The sequence below is a fragment of the Alligator sinensis genome, unplaced genomic scaffold (genome assembly GCF_000455745.1).
Source record: "Alligator sinensis unplaced genomic scaffold, ASM45574v1 scaffold386_1, whole genome shotgun sequence".
Taxonomy (NCBI): Eukaryota; Metazoa; Chordata; order Crocodylia; family Alligatoridae; genus Alligator; species Alligator sinensis.
In genome coordinates, this window is record NW_005841996.1 from 1,980,474 (window position 1) to 1,999,336 (window position 18,863).

The window sequence follows — 18,863 nt, forward strand, 5'->3', positions numbered from 1 at the left end:
TTCCTCCATATGAGTGCCTCCAGAAAATTTTCTGGCCCACAAGAACAACTTTCAGACACTTATTTCCCCTTGAGAATACATACCAAGAGAAAGAAAGCAGGAGTCCCACTGTGCATGCGAAAAGGGGCAGAAGGTAAGGGAATGAGAGTCTGGAGTCCACTTATGGGTGGAGGAAAGTAAAATGAATGCAAGAAGACAACAGAGAATGAAGGTTATGGAACATGGCAAAGCATCTCAAATCCACAGGAGAGTGAACAGAGAAGATGAAGGGTTGCTGTATATGAGTTATTTGGAGATACACATAACTCCCTCACTTTTATGGCCACTGAAGATATCTAAAGGCACAAAATCCAAATCCTACAGGGGTTCTCCTTGTAGTTATCACATTTTAAACAACTGGGTGGCAAAACAATATGGACAGTAGTAGGAATATTTTTAAATGCTATACAAACATTGTGGGGAAAAGGACACTAACCCTTCCTGATATGGTCTTTATCACTTTTGAACTAAGGGGTTCAAAATCCACTCCAATGTAACCTTCCATGGCAGTGAGAAGATTCTTCCTGAGACACTGCGAAGAATTAATCCAAGATTCCCACCAGGAACTTTCATACCATCCAGGAATTATCCATTGATATTTACTGCCATACATCTCCTCATCATATGCCTACAAATTAAAGAAAATAATAAAAAAGAAAGTTAGTAGACATCTAGCAGCTTACTGATTAGAAAACCCCTCAGGTACACATTAAAAAATCCTGTTTAATTTTCTACATAATTAATAAATTGATGTAAAAATTAAAAGATACAAAGTATTTGCTATGACAAAAAAAGCAGGAAGGGAAAAGTATGGAAGTGGAGCAATTCCATAAACAGTCTTTTCTAATGTGCTATTAAACATCAGTATGGATACATAGGAGCATGAACACACACTCTCTCTCGCACATGCACACGCATACACACAAGCAGGTATTGCTAATGTGAAATATCTTTATTAATCACCAGGTCATAGTAATTTGTCTCAGGTTAAGCACACTTGTTATCAATAAAATGCATTATATCAGAGCTGGGAACATAGCCTTTTGCTACAGTTCATGCTAAATTGCTAAAGAAATAGCATGCTAAATCATCCAAAAACTGAAACGAAGAATTAGAGAGAGAATGAAAACAAAGAATCATAAGCCTGTAACCAATAAGTCAACAATTCAGTGTTGAAAATGCCCTTGCTGTGATTGTAATGTAACTGGTATAGAAACATTAAGGCTCAAATACTATTTCATCTAAAAGTATCTAAATGCTGCGTCAGCGTCCAAGCATAGTTTCATAAGAAGCATTTTTGATGGTTACAAATTTTAGATCCTGTTTCCACCTGCACAACTAGTCTCGTCCTTCTGAGCATGCTTAGAAGGGATCTGCAGAGACCAAATATGGTCTAGAGCAATCTTGTTTCACCACCTTTTAGCCAAGGGGTGTCAAACTCAACCCAGGTCCTTGGTTGAATCCAGATGATGGGAGCTCCTCCTGGACTAGATCTTTGGGGAGCCAGCAGCAACTGCAGTGGGACTGCATTCCAGCAGCAGTGCAATTCTGGGGACCTAACGCCGATGGCCATGTTCACTGGAGTCAGGGACCTCCAATTCTGCAGTAGGACACACCCTCAACCTTCAGTAGCCCACCATGCCACTGGCAGACCTCATGGACCAGTTCCATGGGCTGGATGTTTGACACCCTGCTTTAGCCCAATGCTGCAATGGCTGGAGGACTTTCCCAGGACGCAGAACACCTAGGTTTAAAGTCTTCCCAGTTTAGCAGGGGATTAAACTTACCTCCCCTAACTCATTCCCAGCTTAGTGTTTAAACACTAGGCCACAGGCTAGGAATTGCCCAGAGCATCATCTTGAAGCTGAGGCTTTAGGTAGCCAAAAGGGGAAGATGTTTGGCCAAGAGAAGAACTAAGCAAATAGCAGCAGACTGGGGCTCAGTGAGAAGGACACTCGCCGGGAAGGGAAGGTGCCTGTAGTTCTGACCCTTGACCTTTCTCCTACTATTGTATATCCTTCTTATCAAAATATGATTAAAGTCAAAACAGAAACACCACTGTAGAGGGGTAGAGGTAGGGGCCAAAGACAAGGGCACCCTTCTGTCTATTGCAGTATTCATTGCACTGATTGAGAGAGCCATTTCCTGGGTGCACATAATGGCTCCTCAGCATGTCAGAAGAACAAATCTAGTGAGGCAGGGGGGAATAGGATAACACATACTAAGTAGCAAGGAGGCAAAAGAGAATTTAAATAGGATAAAAAATACTAAGTAGCAAGGAGGCAAAAGAGAATTTGGGCCTATGTAGTACTTTTTTGAGGAGGATGAATTAACAGTAAATGTGGTAGCATGACAGCCATGTCATAGTAATTCTTCTCCCATACAGAACTTACTAAGATAATATTGATCCTTTTCTTAAAAATATTGAGTACTCATTTAACACACAGAAAATAACACTATGTCAATCTACTTAAAAAATATAACATACACAAAGCAGACAATGCATTTACAGTGTTTTGTTTGGGGTTTTTTAGACATATAGGGCCCCTTTACATGAGCAGGTAAAAGCGCAGTGGGATCTAATGTGTGATCCATACAAAATCACGCCTTCTGCCATGCCACATATGCATGGCAAGAGGTCTAATTGTGGGATTCTTCATTACATCCCATCTCACCTTATTGCCAGTGCACAGGAGCATAATCCTGGGATCCCCCTGTACTGGCAAAAAACAAGCAATTGCAGCTGGGAGCCCCCTCACTTGAGTGTCCTCCCAGCCATGATCACCATGGGTAGGAGATTCAGTTGCAGCAATCTCCCAGCCTCAGGGGTGTCTGAAACCTCTGTCATGGTCTTCTAGCCTCAGAGGGGTGTGAGACCACCGGCCTCACCATCTGTGCCCCCTTATTGTCTGCTCCTCACTTTAAGACAATCGGCCAATAATTAGATTCTGTACATGGACATTTTTTTTAATGTATATATTTTCCATGTTATAATTTAATTACTGGGGGACTCTTCAGCCTGGAAAAGTGCAGGCTCAGGGGCGATCTGGTGGCCACCTATAAGTTTATCCGGGGTGCTCACCAGGATCTGGGGGAATGTCTGTTCACCAGAGCACCCCAAGGGATGACAAGATCAAACAGTCATGAACTCCTCCGTGACTGTTTCAGGCTGGACATAAGGAAGAACTTCTTTACTGTCCGAACCCCCAAGGTCTGGAATAGACTGCTGCCAGAGGTGGTTCAAGCACCTACTTTGAACACCTTAAAGAGAAATATGGATGTTTATCTTGCTGGGATCCTATGACCCCTGCTGACTTCCTGCCCCTGGGGCAGGGGGCTGGACTCGATGATCTTCTGAGGTCCCTTCCAGCCCTAATGTCTATGAATCTATTAATCTATTGGGGTGGGTGGGGGATATTTTAAATTCAGAGTCATCTTGGATTCAGGTAAATATGGTATTATGAAAAGGATTTTTCCAGTTAAAATTTGCTAATCTTTGAAAATTTTGCTAAGCTTTTCTTAGGGTGGAAACAGACATAATATCTTAAATGTTTCCAAGTGTAACAGGTTTGGAAAAGTTTAAAAAATGGGCCATTTCAGCCCCTGAACACACATATAGCCCCTGGCTTCTCCCCTAGCTAGAGTGTTTTAAAATGCGGTGGCTGCATGCCGCAGGCTCTCCAGCTCGGGGTAACAAGGAGAAGTAACAACCTGCAGTTCAGCTCCATGGGAATGGGAAATAGAATGGACTGTCAGTTCTGCTCTGTAGGTCCCATCTCACACAGCTATGGCTGTAGTCCCCCTCCCCATGGGAAGGGATGCAGGGCAGCAGAGCCAAGCTAAGTAAGTGCTCTCTGGCTGCTCAGCCTCTGTTCTTGTGCCCCCCACCCAAATACCTTCACAGTGGAGAGATATGCAGGAATTGGGGGCTGTAGAGCCAAAATCCTGGATCCAGCAGTGGAGGCATGGGGGTCTTGCAGCAGTGGCACAGGGTGGTGGGGGTACATGGGTCTTGCAACAGCAGAGGGGCATAGTGGTCTCATAGTACTAACCAGAAAGGGGAGTGCAGAGTCTCCTGGCAACAGCAGGGCCCTAGCAGTGTCCTAAGTGCCCAGAGCAGCTGTGCCCCAAGTGCCAAGCTCATGCTTAGTACTACTCCTCCCATTAGAGAGAGGATGGGGGCAGCAGTAGCCAGGGTGCAAGGACTCAATGGTGGGGTCAAGGGGCAGGGGGCGGGCTGCCTTTCAGCATGGTATATTCACCTTACGCTCTATCTCTCCCTTCCCCAAGGAAAGGGGGTGGGAAGTAAAGCACTGTGGGATTCTGGAGGACCTATGGGTCCCCTATCCTGCTCCACAGACTTGCGCTGATGTAACCAGAAGCAAAGTGCTTCCAAATAGTACCACATTCCACAGGCACCATTCTGGAGCTCTGTGGCCACCTTTCAAAAACTTTAAAGGACACATACACGAGTACAGCTGGCCCTTGCCTAATTTTCTTGGTGCTCATTTAAGCACCAAGAAAAGCTTTGCTTCCTCATAAATACATGAAATATTTGAGATGTAAGACATGCTAAGGAGATGACACGGATGCCTGTAGAATAAAACCCTTAAACAAATACACTCCTAACAGACGTGAACAAAACTCTGATAAAGAAAAAAATTCTTACAATTTTTCATTATCATCTGTACCATATTTACAGATGGGGTAGACAGAGATTAGAAAAAAAGAATTATCCAGGATATGAATATACAGGTTTCCCTTGCTTTATGCTGTACATGTGCTCCTGGAAAACAGTGCATAACTCAAATTCACATAAAGGGAACCCACTTTACAATGTAACAAATAGGAATACATCCCAAGACCTCAACTGTACAGACCCCCAGACCCATTTCTATCACTTTTACAAGACAATTTTGGTATTCACCAACAGCAGACAGTACACACAAGTACAGGGCACTATCATAGTGGGGGTGGCAACTACAGAAACATGTTGCAGACAACAAGCAAGGAGCACAGATCGACACAGAAGATTATATTTTGGTGTGTGTCACTCCCACAATGCGCTGCACAAAGCAGCTGACTGTGGACTTCCACCACACCGATTGCATAAGAGTGAATTTACCTCTCATATAACGAATTTTTGGTATAAAAATGGTCATTGCATAAGAGTGAATTTGCACATACAGAACCCAAATAAGGTGAGGGAAACCCGTATAAGTATAGGACATATTGCTGGTACAGAATACAATCCTTTAAAAAAAAATCTTAAAAAGGATCTCCAGGGGAATTTGAAGAGGAGATTGAAATATTAGAGTGAAAGCAAGCAAGCAAGGAAGCAAGAAAGAAAGAAACAAAGAAATTAAGACAGACAGGTCTCTTAGAAAGTTCATGTCCTAGTGTAGAAAGAACGACAGAGGTGAGCTGTAATTGTGCTGAGACTGTTGTGGTGCTGTCAGTTCTCAACAAATTTGCATGGAGTAATACAATTTTGTTTGGTAGTTTGATCATGCATCAACCTTTTTCACTGGAGGTTTTCAAGAAGAGGTTGGATAGGCATCTATCTGGGACTAGGCATCTATCTGGGACTAGGGTTTAGGAATAGTGTACTCTGCATCTGCAGTTAGACAAGCCCTTCAGCCCTTGTTAAAAAGCAAAGGGACATGAAAATTACTATTTAAAGGGATAGTTAAATTATGCACCTCCACAGGCTACATCAATTCTGTGCCTCAGCAGCCCCCACACCTGCCCTACCCCCCATCCATCCTGCTAAACATCTGTGCTTTGCCCTCTTGCATACCTCAGATCCTCCTGTAGCTTGGAGTCTCATTATTCCTTCCCCAAACCTCTGGTAGAGGTGAGCTTCAAGCAGAACTGACTGATGCAAAGTTATCCTGTACTGCAAAGATGTTCAGTTGCTCAAAACTGCTCCTGTCCCATTTTGAGATAAAACCAAGATTTTTCAAAAATGTTTTCTGAGGTGACTTCAGAATAGCCAGTAGGTTGGGCACTTCCTCTGGGATATGGGAAACCATGATTATCCCTTTCCTGCTAGATTTAAACCAAAATCCTGAACATCCGTGTCTCACAGGGCAAGTAAATGCCCTCAGACCAAGCCAATTGGCTGTTCTGAGGTGAGTCTGTAATGGTGCTGAAGGGTTTCCTCAGAGCTTGCAAGCTCAATCAGGGTGTTTGCTCTCTAGGGACAAGGCTCTGCAGCAAGCTATGTACACGTGCTCATGGAAACCCATGCACGTGCTTGGACAGCTGTGATTCCAGGGCGGGAAGCCTGAGAAAAAACAGGCTGAGTACCAAAGATAAAGCTCCCTCAGGGAGTGATGCATTTTACGGGGGCTGAGCAAGCCCATATATGGGATGGTTTGGATAGGGATGATCCATCCAGTCTCAGACTGGGGTTTAGACTAGATGAGCTCCTGAGGTCCCTTCCAGTCCTACTTTTCTTACTTTCCAATTCCATCAGAATGGATGCATTTTAGTGTTTGCAGCCCAAAGCTGAGAACACAGCTTTCACCCAATTTCCCACTCCTGCTTGTCACTTTTGAGCAAAATTAAGACTATATGAGATCCAGGCCGTAGCATATTTGAAGTTCTCTCTTCCCTATGATAAGGATTCAGAGGCATGTAGCAGCAAAGTTCACTCACCTCTCATACATGTTCTCTCTTAAGGGGCAGATTCATAGGCACAGCCAGGTTAGCTGAGCTCACAGTTCCTTTGCATTATCAGAACAGTATAAATCAGCCATTGCATACTTTCAGCCTCCCTGGCTGTCCTGCTCAACACCCCTAGAGTATGGCAGGGCTCCCCAGCTTGCCAGGCAGGCAGTTATGGAGCTGTCCTGGCAATGCTGGTTCTTCTGACCCAAAATTTTCAGCTTTCTTGGGAACAGGATTTGAATTTTTGTTTCTGCATGCCTCTACTCTTAACATCTGTAACTGTTCAGGCAACCTTGCACCACAAAATCATTATAACACACAGAGCCGCCACATGCAATCTATCCACAGGAGAAAGGAAAAGCCTGAATTACTGAACAAAGACTGAAAAGTCTGATGTTTGAATGGCTCATTTAAGGGTTACTATTTAACTCTTTGCCTACAGGCTATATAATATAATGTATAACTGTGCCTCAGAAGAGTTAGATAGAACAGTTTATAATAACTTAGCTTAAATGCGACCTGATATATTCAAATATAGGTTATGCATGGGATTTCAATTAATTTTAACTATATGGAAAGTTGGAAGAGCCTCTGTTATTTTGTTAAGAACCTTCAGGAATCAGAATAAGGAAAAAATGGCAAAGATATTAAATTGCTTAAAGGGATCCAGTTTTAAAATCACTTTATGCAATTAAGACAATTACTTGTAGGTTCTCAGAAAACTCTTTAAACTAGCAAGTAATGTAAGTCTGAGAAGATCTGCTCTACTTTTCTTATATTACAAAGACCCTGAATTCATGCTTTAAATGCAAACTGGAACATGACTTTAACTATGAAGTCAATCCCAGCACCTCCATTTTTTAATTTGTTTTGAGTCTTGCCTTGGTTTTGTGCAATAATCTTTAAATTAGTTGACAATAATACTGTAACTTCATGAAAACTTTAAAGCTATGTTACTTACTGTCCAAATTGTCGAATCTCTCCAAATCTCTCTAAATCAATTCGGAGAGTTCTGATTTGATTTGGAGAGATTAAAGGGTCTCCTGATTCAATTTGGATTTGGAGATTTGGCTGCCAAAGCAGGCCAAATCGCCACCAAATCGAATCAACGACCAAAGCTTTGCACAGCCCTACTATCCAGCATTATCAGAATGTGGCCAATGTGAACTTGCCTCTCACTTGTAGTACTTACTGTCTGCTTTGCAACTCAGTTGTAGTCCAGTTAAATTCATACTAACTATAACTGCAACTGTCTATTTTGCTACTAATTGTACTCCATGTAACTGTGCCAGAAACCATGAAAGAGAAGCAACTGTCAAAAGGCTTCAGCCTTAGAAATGACAGAAGTTAGTTCCACAGCTGCTGCCTCCTCATTTTCAAGGTTTCTAACAAGTTCATGGATCCTATTGAAACAATTGAAAATGAGGGGCTGGAATCAATTTGGGGGCTAGAAATACCACAGCACTGCTGCTGCTGTAAGCAATGCTTGTTAAATATACACCACTGTTCAAGCTGTCGTATTAGCAGGCCTGAAGCTGACTAGTTCCCCTCATTTTCAAGGGTACTAATAGTGGCCTTGCTGGAAGACATGAAAATGAGGAGAAATACTTAGTTTGGGGGCAGCTAATATCACAGGCCTGACAGGGCTGTGTATTTAATGAGCACTGATTACATTAGGTTTGGTTATGTGCGTATTCCTGATAAGCATATAGACTTATTTCATCCCCAAGGCCATGCACTTCATCAGAAAACACTATATAATGTATAATCTTTAAATATGCTCATCAGCATGGTAGAGATGTTTCCATGTTTTGTTTTGTCCCTCTCTTGTAGCTATGGCAAAATCATCTGCAAGCCTTTTTGTAGTGTGCTATAGGGTTTGCAAATCCCCTTTTGGCTGCCACTTCCACTTTCTGAGGCTGTCTGTCAATGTACGCTTGTTTGCTTCTCCTTGCTGCATGTTTTCCTATTTAGCTCGTTCTTTTTTTCCATTTGTTAAATTTCCTCTTGCTCATTAGCACTGAGCAGGTTCAGCCTGGTTGCTCCCGGCAGCAGCATCCCATATGATCTTGGTGATCTCTTCTTTCCTACCCTTAAATAATCCCAGTATGCTCTCAGTCATGTCCTGATGTCCTTCACGTAGTCCTTTGGGTCTTTTCTATATCAAAGATGGAATCCAAATCTTTCAAGCTGGAAAACTTGTTTCAAGGCTGAAGTTCAAACTCCATTATTGTTTAGTGACGTATAAGTCTGGAGGAGTTCATTTTCTTGGTTGCCTTCTTTGCAAGTAATTCCTTTAATTTAATTTGCTTTGCGGCAATGCTGAGATGGTAGTCACTGCCTGTGCCCAACCCTGAATTTTCTTTGCAAACTTCTTTATGGGGAAAATGCCCTCCCACTACCAAAAACATACGAATTTTGGGGAGTGCTGGGTGTGCAGCTGAATAAAAGTTTTTTCCTGTGTCTCAGCAAAAGCCGCTGGTCACAAAGCTGGATGATATATTAAAAGCAACTAACTTGGCTAATGTTTAAGTAAGAGGATTCTTAACAAAAAGATAGGGTGCAAAGTTCATGATGTGTTCAGTAAAAATAGAATGCAGCCCACCAGCTATCGTCAAGACAAAACAGAAGTATGGCCTTGGAGATGGTGCTAAAGTCAGCAAGAAAGCGAGAAAGAACCAGTGAGAAACCGCAAGTGACCAAAAGAAGCGAAGGTCAAAGTCTTACGCGTGCACTCTTAGCAGAGAGGCATGTAAATGAATGGAATTCATAGGCAATACCATGCTAAGGAAGCAAACAGTAAACAGAGGTGGAACTTGAGATGGGAGGAGAAATGGGTGGAACCGAAGGAGGGACATAGGCGGGGTGAATGTTAATAAGTATGAACCAAGGTGTATAAAATGTGAAAAGGACTAATGTTCAATGCAGCTTCCTGGTTTGTTGTTTTTTGGGAGCTACTCCAAAGCTGTCTCCACTCTGAATAAAGCTGTTGCAAGCAATGTGTGCTGGTGTTTGCTCCCTGCTTGCTCTGGCTAATGAGTAACACGATCCATGGGGAATTGGATCGTCGTGTCCCTAGCTGTTGAGCGCCACATGGAGTCAGGGTCTAACAAAGATGATTTCACTAGCAAGTCTGTACAAGTTGTCCTCCATTCCCACTGCACAAATCAATTCCGTCCATGTCAATAATATTGCTTAGTAAATGATCTGTTCCTACTTATGCATTCATAGTAACCTAGATGATGAACATATCATTCTATTGGACTCTGCTAATGAGATGAGATTCTGTAGGATTTTTAAAAAATTGTTTTTGTCTTCAGGGTATTTATTTGGTGGGGGTAGAACTGGATGCTTATCTTTACTCACTACCTCTAGCATCAGACACGTTATTCTGCTCTTCTTTGGTTCCCAGTCTTATTACTTGAACAGGGCAATTTTTTCCTTTCCTCCAGCTGGGGCTCCTGAGTAGATCATCATTTTCTTATTATTCAATTTGATACAGTTTGCTCCTGTATATACTTACTCATCCTAAAAATGTCAATAACATTCCCTCTCTCCTGAATTTGAGCTTTCTAACTTGCAGAATCACAGGGATGTTACAAAATCTTATGTGCAATGTGGACTAAACCTCAAGATACCAGCTTCTTACCAGGACAAGGGTTGATACCTGTTCCCAGGGCTAGTGCTTGTCATGTGGGTCACTCGGCACTACCTAGCGTGGCAAGGATATGAGCCTGTGATTGGTGAGATCTTCCTTCTGTTTCCATGACAAGATTATCTTGTGTAGACTGAGATGGACAGTCTCCCTCCCATGCACAAATCTGGAGGGAACAACGCTAATTTTTATCTAGCCTCTAACCTTTTACCTATTTGGCATGGGTGGCCCTGTCAGGAGTAAAACTCTCAAAAGCACAGATTGTGGGGGCCCACAAGTCCCAAAGAAAAACACCCGTGTCAATAGGGACTGGTTTTCATCCATAAGCCTGTATCCATGTGGAAATGAAAGTCTGTTCCAGATTAAACAACAACAAAAACAAAACCTCCTAATTTCACTTTTTGTGAAGATATTTGGAAATTTATCTGACAGAACTACTAACTGATTTACCTTTTCTCTTTCTTGAGTGTTTCAGTTGGGATAAATGGGATGAATGTAAGCCATATTTTGCTCATTTCCCTGTTTCAGTTGTTGCTTATGCTAGTGTAAGGAAGGGGGAATGAGTAAAACTTAAAGAACCTTTCACACTCGCTTTAACGGTACAACATTTTTTATCTACACAATTTTCTACAAAAATAGTGGAAAATACCAATAAAAAAATAAAAAGGAAGTCAACTAATTTGTGAGAGATGATGGTGCCTCTCACTAATCAGATGGGAATTGTTGCTTGCAGAAAAGCATATCTGCATAATGCTGAATGAATGCAGAAGCAATAATGAGCTGAGTCACACATTTGCAGTACATACCCTTTCAAAACAATGTAAATGAATATAGGCATAATGTTTAAAAGTTACTAGAAACCTAAGCCCCGTTTTCAAAAGGATAAGTCCCATTGACTTTCTGGATCCCTCAACATTATTGAATAAAGGACTTAAGAGCTTTGGAAAATTTTAAGCATACTTTGATATGCAGATATTTCAGTATGTTACTGAAGTAAAAACAATTTATTCTTAAGGGTTCTACTATGGGCACATTTGAAAATGTGTCCATTTCACATTTGAAAGTCACTGTTTCTCTGTGACCAAAAATGGAGGCATCAAAGGGAAAATGGGAGGAGGAAATATGGGAGTTTAATAGCTAAATCTCATTGCCATGAGAATTAACATCAAAACCTTAAAGGATTTCAGTTAGTTTTACTATCAGTAATGCTGCTTAAATCTTATTTTTCCAATTGGCCCAAAAGAGCCAGTTAGAGAATGTGAGCTGAACTTGATGTAATATATGCTGCCTTATTTTCTTCCCAGCCAGATGATTGCATCAATTTAACCTACTAAAGCTCAGTTTTTAGATTCATGCAGTTACTCTGATATATACCTATGAATTCAAGAGGGCATGACTGGGAATTTTCCATCAATAGTTTTGACAGAAAATGAAACTTCTGAAAAATTTAAATTTTCCCAGGGAAAATTTTCCCTCCAGTAAGTTAAATTGAATCTGTCCCAAGCTCTCACCCTATCTACTGGGCTGGCATGGTAAAGAACACCAATTGCAAAGGGCTAGTTTAGGAAACTTTTCATTTTTATGCTCCATCACAATCCCAAGTTCCTGGTGCACCAGCAATAAGGCATGATGGGATCTAATGTGCAATCCCACAATTGTGCTTCTGCCATGTACATGGGGCATGGCAAAAGGCATTAATGTGTGGATCATGAATTAGACACCATTGCACCTTTACTTGAACATACAGAGGGTCCTTTAGATCTGGATTTCTGGTCCCTGGCCTCCTTCAGAGTGCTACCTTCTGGTTTAGTTCTTGGAGAAGGACCTTGCTTCTTCAAAGGGATGGAATGCACCCAAAATCACATGCAGTGACACAGGCAGCTATATTTTAAACAACTTTTATTGGTTAATAGAAAAACAGCAGGAAGAATCCTTGGTCCCCCAAGCCCAAACTGTCCCTGTCAGGAGCAAATGCCTTGTCTGTTTCAGACTGCTCTCCTCCTGCCTCCCTCTGCTTCTCCTTGTCTAGGCACAGACATTCAAAAAGTTCAAGCCTGAATTGGTTCAACCTTTGCAGGTTAGTCTAACCTGCAGAGACTGAACTGATTTGCAAGTGGATAGACATTCCGTTTTGAATCAGGAACTGCAAGCATATGCCTGCAGTGGTTCAGGCTAGAAGTCAGGGGGGAGGGGTGCTAGAGCGAGTCCTCCCTTCCCTTCCATAGTGCTGAACTGAGGAGGTGGGGCATGGCCAGGCCCCAGCAGGACGCTATGCAGTGGCAACGCATAGTCGGTGCACGGGGGTGCACCCCCTGTCAGGCCACACTTCCTGCTTAGGTGATGGGAGGGGGGCGGCAGGCAGGAGTTCCAGTGCCTGCCCTGCAAGCTCTGGCCAGGGAGTGAGAGCACCAGATGTAGGCCACTTCTGGAAGTGCCACAGCCACTTCCGGGAGCACTGTGGCCCCTTTGGGGAGTAGCGTGGCTGCTCATCATTGGTAAGTTTTGCTGTGAGGGAACCGCCCCCCCCCCGGTCACTGACTGGTCACTGAGGCGGCACATGCTCCCCCTGATTAAGGTGGCACCAGTTGCCCATGATGCTATGATTAGGGAGTGCTTTAAACCCCCACTTTGGTCTGCACAGTCCCCAGCCAGTGTGTGCCTGGAGGGGGAAGCAGCCCTCACCAGGCTTTTCCTCAACTTGCCACTCAAGGGGTAGGGAGTGATCTCCCTCTCCCTGCTTCTTTGTACTGTCTGCACCAAGCTGACAGCACTCACAGGTTGCATTCACTGCAAACCAGGTCATTTCTCACACTTCTCTCTGCCCCCTATTGAACACTGATAGATTGTGGGCTTTGAAGCAAGCAAGCCAGCAGGGAGCTTATCAGAACACAAAGCTTATCATCCCATCAAGCCCTATAAAAGAAAACAAAGCTCGCTCTCATTAGTTTCAAGTTCTTATCTGCAGAGTGCATTTGCAAGCCACTGGCTTCTAGCCCTAAATGGACACATTTCTGTCTGCCTTTGTTCCAGTGAAACTGGAGATATACACACATAGTATTAGTTTGTGGTGGTGGGGGTCATGACCAGATGCTGGCTGGGATCCATGCTGCTGGGGTCCTTGCCATGGGAAAGGGGTGGGAGTGGGGTAACCCTGCATGAGCAGTGAGCGATGGGGGCTGGGGGAAGCTAGGCAGATGCTACTGTCTCCTACCTGCAGTCTCCACCTCCTTCTCAGCCAGACAGAGCTCTGGATAGGGAGGAGAGGGGCAGGGCCATCCCTGCTCTCTGGAGCAGACAGCCCAGCCCAGCGCAGGGCTGAAAAGCATAACTTAAACCAGGAAGAAGTCTAGGACAGAAGTTCCATAAATCAGTTTGACTCAAACCAGTTAAGTTTGATGCTACATTCAACCAGGTTTATCTTATACCAGTTTCGGCCATTTCGAAACTTGTTTATGTGCACTGAACTTCTGTTCTGTTACACATTTAAATCAGTTTCTAATCACTTAAACCAGTTTATATGTAACTTCTGTCCCTACCCCTTGTATCTGGGTATCCCCCTGTTCAGGACCTTCTCTCATACACTTGATGTGTCAACATAAGCCGATTAGCTCTTTGGTGCTTGATGGCCCATTACCCCTAACAGAGCACAGATCCCCATAGTTCGGGTTCCAAGCACAATTAACTCCTCCTTTCCCTGTATAAAAGCTAGTGAGGGAAACTGAGGCATTATTATACGTCATTATAACATGAACACATTTAAACCAGAAATATTCAAACAAAACCATTGTTTGACACACACACATGATACCGTTGCCATTGCAAGTAGATGGAAGAAGATCTTGATCTTTATTTGCATCTCTTCAAAAGATGCTCAGAGAAGTTAGATATCTTCGAACAAGTAATAGCTTGGTGGCCTCAGAAGCCTGACTTGCAAGGACTCCAGCCCTGGCATAGGCTGATGCTAATGGCTGAAATAATGTATTGATATTGAACTATTCTAAAGAAATTTAAATTAAACAGAGGTGATCCTCTATGAACTTGGCATAAAAGAATTGCTGACAAAGCAAAAATAGAAAACTTTGACTTTTAACTTGTTTTCTAAAATGCAAAAAAAATGTTCTTTTTTCTTCCCAAGGCAGTCTAATAGTGCTTGTTTAGAACAAACAAACTTATGCATCACAGGAAAGGTCAAAAGTTCAAAATTAGATTGCTTTGTGTCCCTGGGTATTTTTTTTATTCTCACTAAGCAGCTGTCATGATTTCAGCAGTGAGACCTTTGCAAGACAGGCAAGTAATATAGCATGTATTTTGTAAGAAAAAAGTCTCTTTGCTTCCTAAAGTAATTGGAAGTGGTTTTCCTCTTTCTCTCCTCTTATCTCTGATTATACAGATGGCAATATTATCTATGAAACATTTTCTGTTGTGCTCTGTGTTGGCCATGTTCCATAGCAGAAAAAATATGCATGTTTTTTAAAATCAAGGAATCGAAAAAAAATCACAAGGGAAAAGATTTTTGTGTATAACTTTTTTGGACTAATGTATTGGTGGGAGGGCTATCAACAAGCTGTTCAGTATAAAGTAGTTGGTCCAGTAAAAGATACCACCCACATAAAACCCTTGCCTCAAATTTTTCCTGAACCATAACAGCTACATCATCACCCCAACCAAAAACATCAAATTCATTCTTCTCTAGTCATCTGTGGCTTATAGGAAAGTCTTCTATTAGGCCTATTATGCACTAAATACACTTCTGATTCAACCACAGTAGATTCAAACTGCTTTTGCATACAAATGACTTTGATCCAGCATCCAGAGAAAAAGTGAGAATTTCCCTCTTTTGTTGTGATTTGTGTGGTTCAGAGAAGTGGGATATCTTGGAACAAGCAATAGCTTGCTGCCTTCAGGAGCCTGACCTGCAAGGACCCCAGCCCTGCAATAAGCCTAGTATTCATACTTGTAGCACTGTTCTCAGTCATGGTTTAGCTCCTCTCTTCAGTTTCTTTCCCAAAGACTGTAGGGTTGAGAGGAGTGGAGATATGGGTGTAGGTTGTAGCCATGTCAGTCTAAGGACAGAGGCAGACAAGGTTCTTTGGGTAAATCTAATATTTTTTATTAGACCAACTAAAATAGTTGGAAACATTCTTCTTAGCAAGCATTAGAGTTTAAATATGGCCCAAAATGGCCCCACAGTATGCCAACCTTTTTATGAGCCACCTAGAAGAAGAATTCCTTAAGGGCTGCACCATCAAACCCTTGGTATACTTAAGACATATCAATGACATCTTCATCATTGGAGAATATCAGTGACATCTTCATCACTTGGACTGAAAACCTGCAATCCCTGATTGAGTTCCATCAGGAATTCAACAATCATCACCCCCCCATCCAACCAAAGTTCCCTCTAAGGTGTGCGTGTGCACGGCCATGTACAACTAGAAGTGTGGCCACGCGCAGCCTTTTCAAGGCTGCGCACCAGAAGAGGCTGGCGCGGGAGCCTGGCGCGGGCTCCAGAGGCTCCAGGGAAGTGCTCCGCTCCCCCGCATCAGTGCCAGGGAGTGGAGCACTTCTCTGGAGCCAGCAGAGCCCGTGCCAGCCCCCCACCCCAGCCTCTATCCCTGCCTTGCCTCACCTCGGGGAGGAGCTGCTGCCTGCTCCGAGTGAGGCTCTGCCGGCTCCAGGACACTGCGGAACAGGCCCCCCAAGGCCATGTTGGGGAGCGGAGCAGTGTCCCAGAGTGACCAAACAACAACAGTGCACCAAAATGAATGCACATCAGAAATCTATTAAAGACAAGAATACCCAATTACTGGTGGGGGTACATTTCTCACAAGAAAACTGCTCTCTTTCCAATCTCTCAGTTCTAATCCTCAAAGGGAATTTACAAAACACTTTTCACAGATGAGCCTATGAACTTCACTTCATCAACCTCCTGGATACAAAAAATCATGGACTAAATACAGACATTGGATTTATGACACATTATAACCTGACTGACATCTGACTCCCCAGGAACCTCTCCATTATTTACCTGTTACATTCATCCCCCCACAGCCTGTCTCTCACCCACTGACTCCTCAATTTACATCTTCACTGACTGGCTTTATTACATGCATATCAGCCTGTGGTGCACACACCAACTGCAGATGCTTCCTCAGCCTTATGAATGGTATTTAAACCCAAAAGCTTGCTAAGAAGAATTTTTCCAAATATTTGAGTTGGTCTAATAAAAGATATCTGATTTCCTCAAAGAACTTTCTCTGGCTAGGAGTGGAGATGGCATTTAAGCTCCAACCCACCCAGGGAGGTGTACCTTCTCAGAGGTGGCCCTATCAACAACCCATTTAACACATGCTCCCCCTACTCACCACCAGTGCAGGAGGTTGTGCATGAACAGCTCTTCACATGTGGTCATAGACCTTGATGAAATTTTGCACTGATATGAAAATCATATATAACTGAAAATTATTTAAAGGTGATCTGTACCATATATCAGTATGGGTATCTATCGTACCATACCATATATCAGTATGGATGTTTTTCTGAAGCCAGGAAACATCTAAGAGATGATATATTTAGAATGCTGTAAATACATTAGAAGAGGCCATCAAAAGGAGATGGAGGGTTAGGACACATGAGCCGATAACTAACAAGTAATTTACCTTGGATTTTATGCAATGGTACTCTGAAGGAAAACTGGGTACATGACCATCTCTTCCAAGCTCACTGCCTGTTGTAGTCTGGACAGTAGGTGCAAGGAAGCTTATTTAATACTAAGAAAATGGCTACGCTGGGATGCAATCGACAAATTGACAAAGGGAGTAAACACATGATGTAACTTACACTGGTATGTAGCTACTGCTCACTTTCCAAGGGGTAACTTCAACCCAGAGTGAGGTGACTTATACCTTTGTAAAGCTGCATGTCATCTGTCCAATCCATTTTGACCTTGGAGTAAGGTCAAATTGTTTCACAGAAAAATATCAAGTTAAAAACTATTTCACTTGATGTGTCTAAAAGACATGTACATAGGCCCATAACTGCAGCTGTGACTTTGCATAGAGTTTGGGATTCCATTTCATCCTGTGACTACATAGAACTAACCTGCATGCATATGTGCTGGAAGCAAAACAGCTGGGTGGTGAAAGCACGTGCCCGGGGTATAGGAGTTCCAGGCTCCAGGCCTTCTTCACCCAGAAGGGCTTGGAACCTAAATCACCCAATTCCCAGAAAAGTAAACTAATCACTAGGCATTGCCCATGTCTCTCCAGCTGGCCCACAGCACCTTGCAGTTCCTATTTTCTGACTAAAATAATAAATAGCACTAGGAAAGTTTCTGCCTCATTGGGAGTGATCTACACATGTGCAGGCTTGTTCTCATTCTTCTAGAACTATGTATCTCCCTCGCCTGTCTGTAGAATGATCCAGCTGCAAGAGGAGAGTCAAAGAAATGTTCAAGCAACACTTAGCCTGTGGCCTGGTAGCTACAGCACTATACTGACAAGCGGGAGATGCAGCTTTCAACCTCCTTGGGACCCGAGTCTTGCACTCTCTGGGCCAGTGCCCTAACTACGAGTCCAAGGATGGCAAATTTGTGGCACAGGCACCCACTGGGTGTGGCAAGTGTCAAACTGAAGAGGGAACATGCAAAAGGGCGGCAGAGAAAGCAGAGCATTGGATCAAGCAGGCAGCACAGGGAAGGAAGCAGAAATCTGAGCAGCAGATTGGACAGCAGAAAGGGATTGGAGTGGCACTCAGGGAGGCTATAAGGTTTATTTGTGGCACACTTGTCAAAAAGGTAGGTTTCCACTATGCTAATCTATTGGGCTAAAACAGGAGGACCCTCCTCGTCCAGAATCTAACATCTGCTACTCTTTTTTTTTTGCCAGGTTACAACTGCAGGTCTTATCTAGCCTTACACATGTCTCTCGGTGAGCATATATTACCACACAACTGTTTAGCTAGAGTGTAGCTCAACTCAGCATATATACCCAGAGCTGAATCCCAATCTGTGGGAAAGAGCCAAAAAGTGTGACTGCACATGTGCCCCGGAGACATCTAAAGAGACAATATATTTAGGATGATGTAAATATAGTTAGAACATGATTCCAAATTGTATTTCAAGTTATAGGCATATAAAGTGAAATACAATTTAGGCATATGTGTATACTGCCCTTTACTATGTAGTAAGCCAATTTACTATGTAGTAATTGTACCCTCAGGTATAAATAATTCTACTTAGAGATGATTCTGTCACTCTTTATTTTATATGCTTCTCTCAATTTATGAACTCTTTGATTTAGCTTACGAATATGTGCTTTGGTTAGGAATATGTCACACGACTCTAATATATTGAACAAGCAAACAATTAGACTCTGTCTTTTAATTATATGATTAGCAACATTTGGAAAAGTAGAGAATATTAGACTACCTTCCGCAGTTCATATCACGGTAACCGTCTGTTTTCCTAGCAGTGTGGATTTCTGCATTCTTTGAA

The 18,863-nt window shown here is 42.8% G+C and overlaps 1 protein-coding gene across 1 annotated transcript in view; it reads right to left on the minus strand.

Moving 5' to 3' along the window:
• The window catches only part of GABBR2 (gamma-aminobutyric acid type B receptor subunit 2), a 984,392-nt gene that overhangs the window by 487,399 nt on the left and 478,130 nt on the right, over positions 1-18,863 (minus strand). The window contains 1 exon segment of the mRNA XM_006021507.2: positions 476-667. Within this exon segment, the coding sequence (XP_006021569.1) occupies positions 476-667 (192 nt within the window).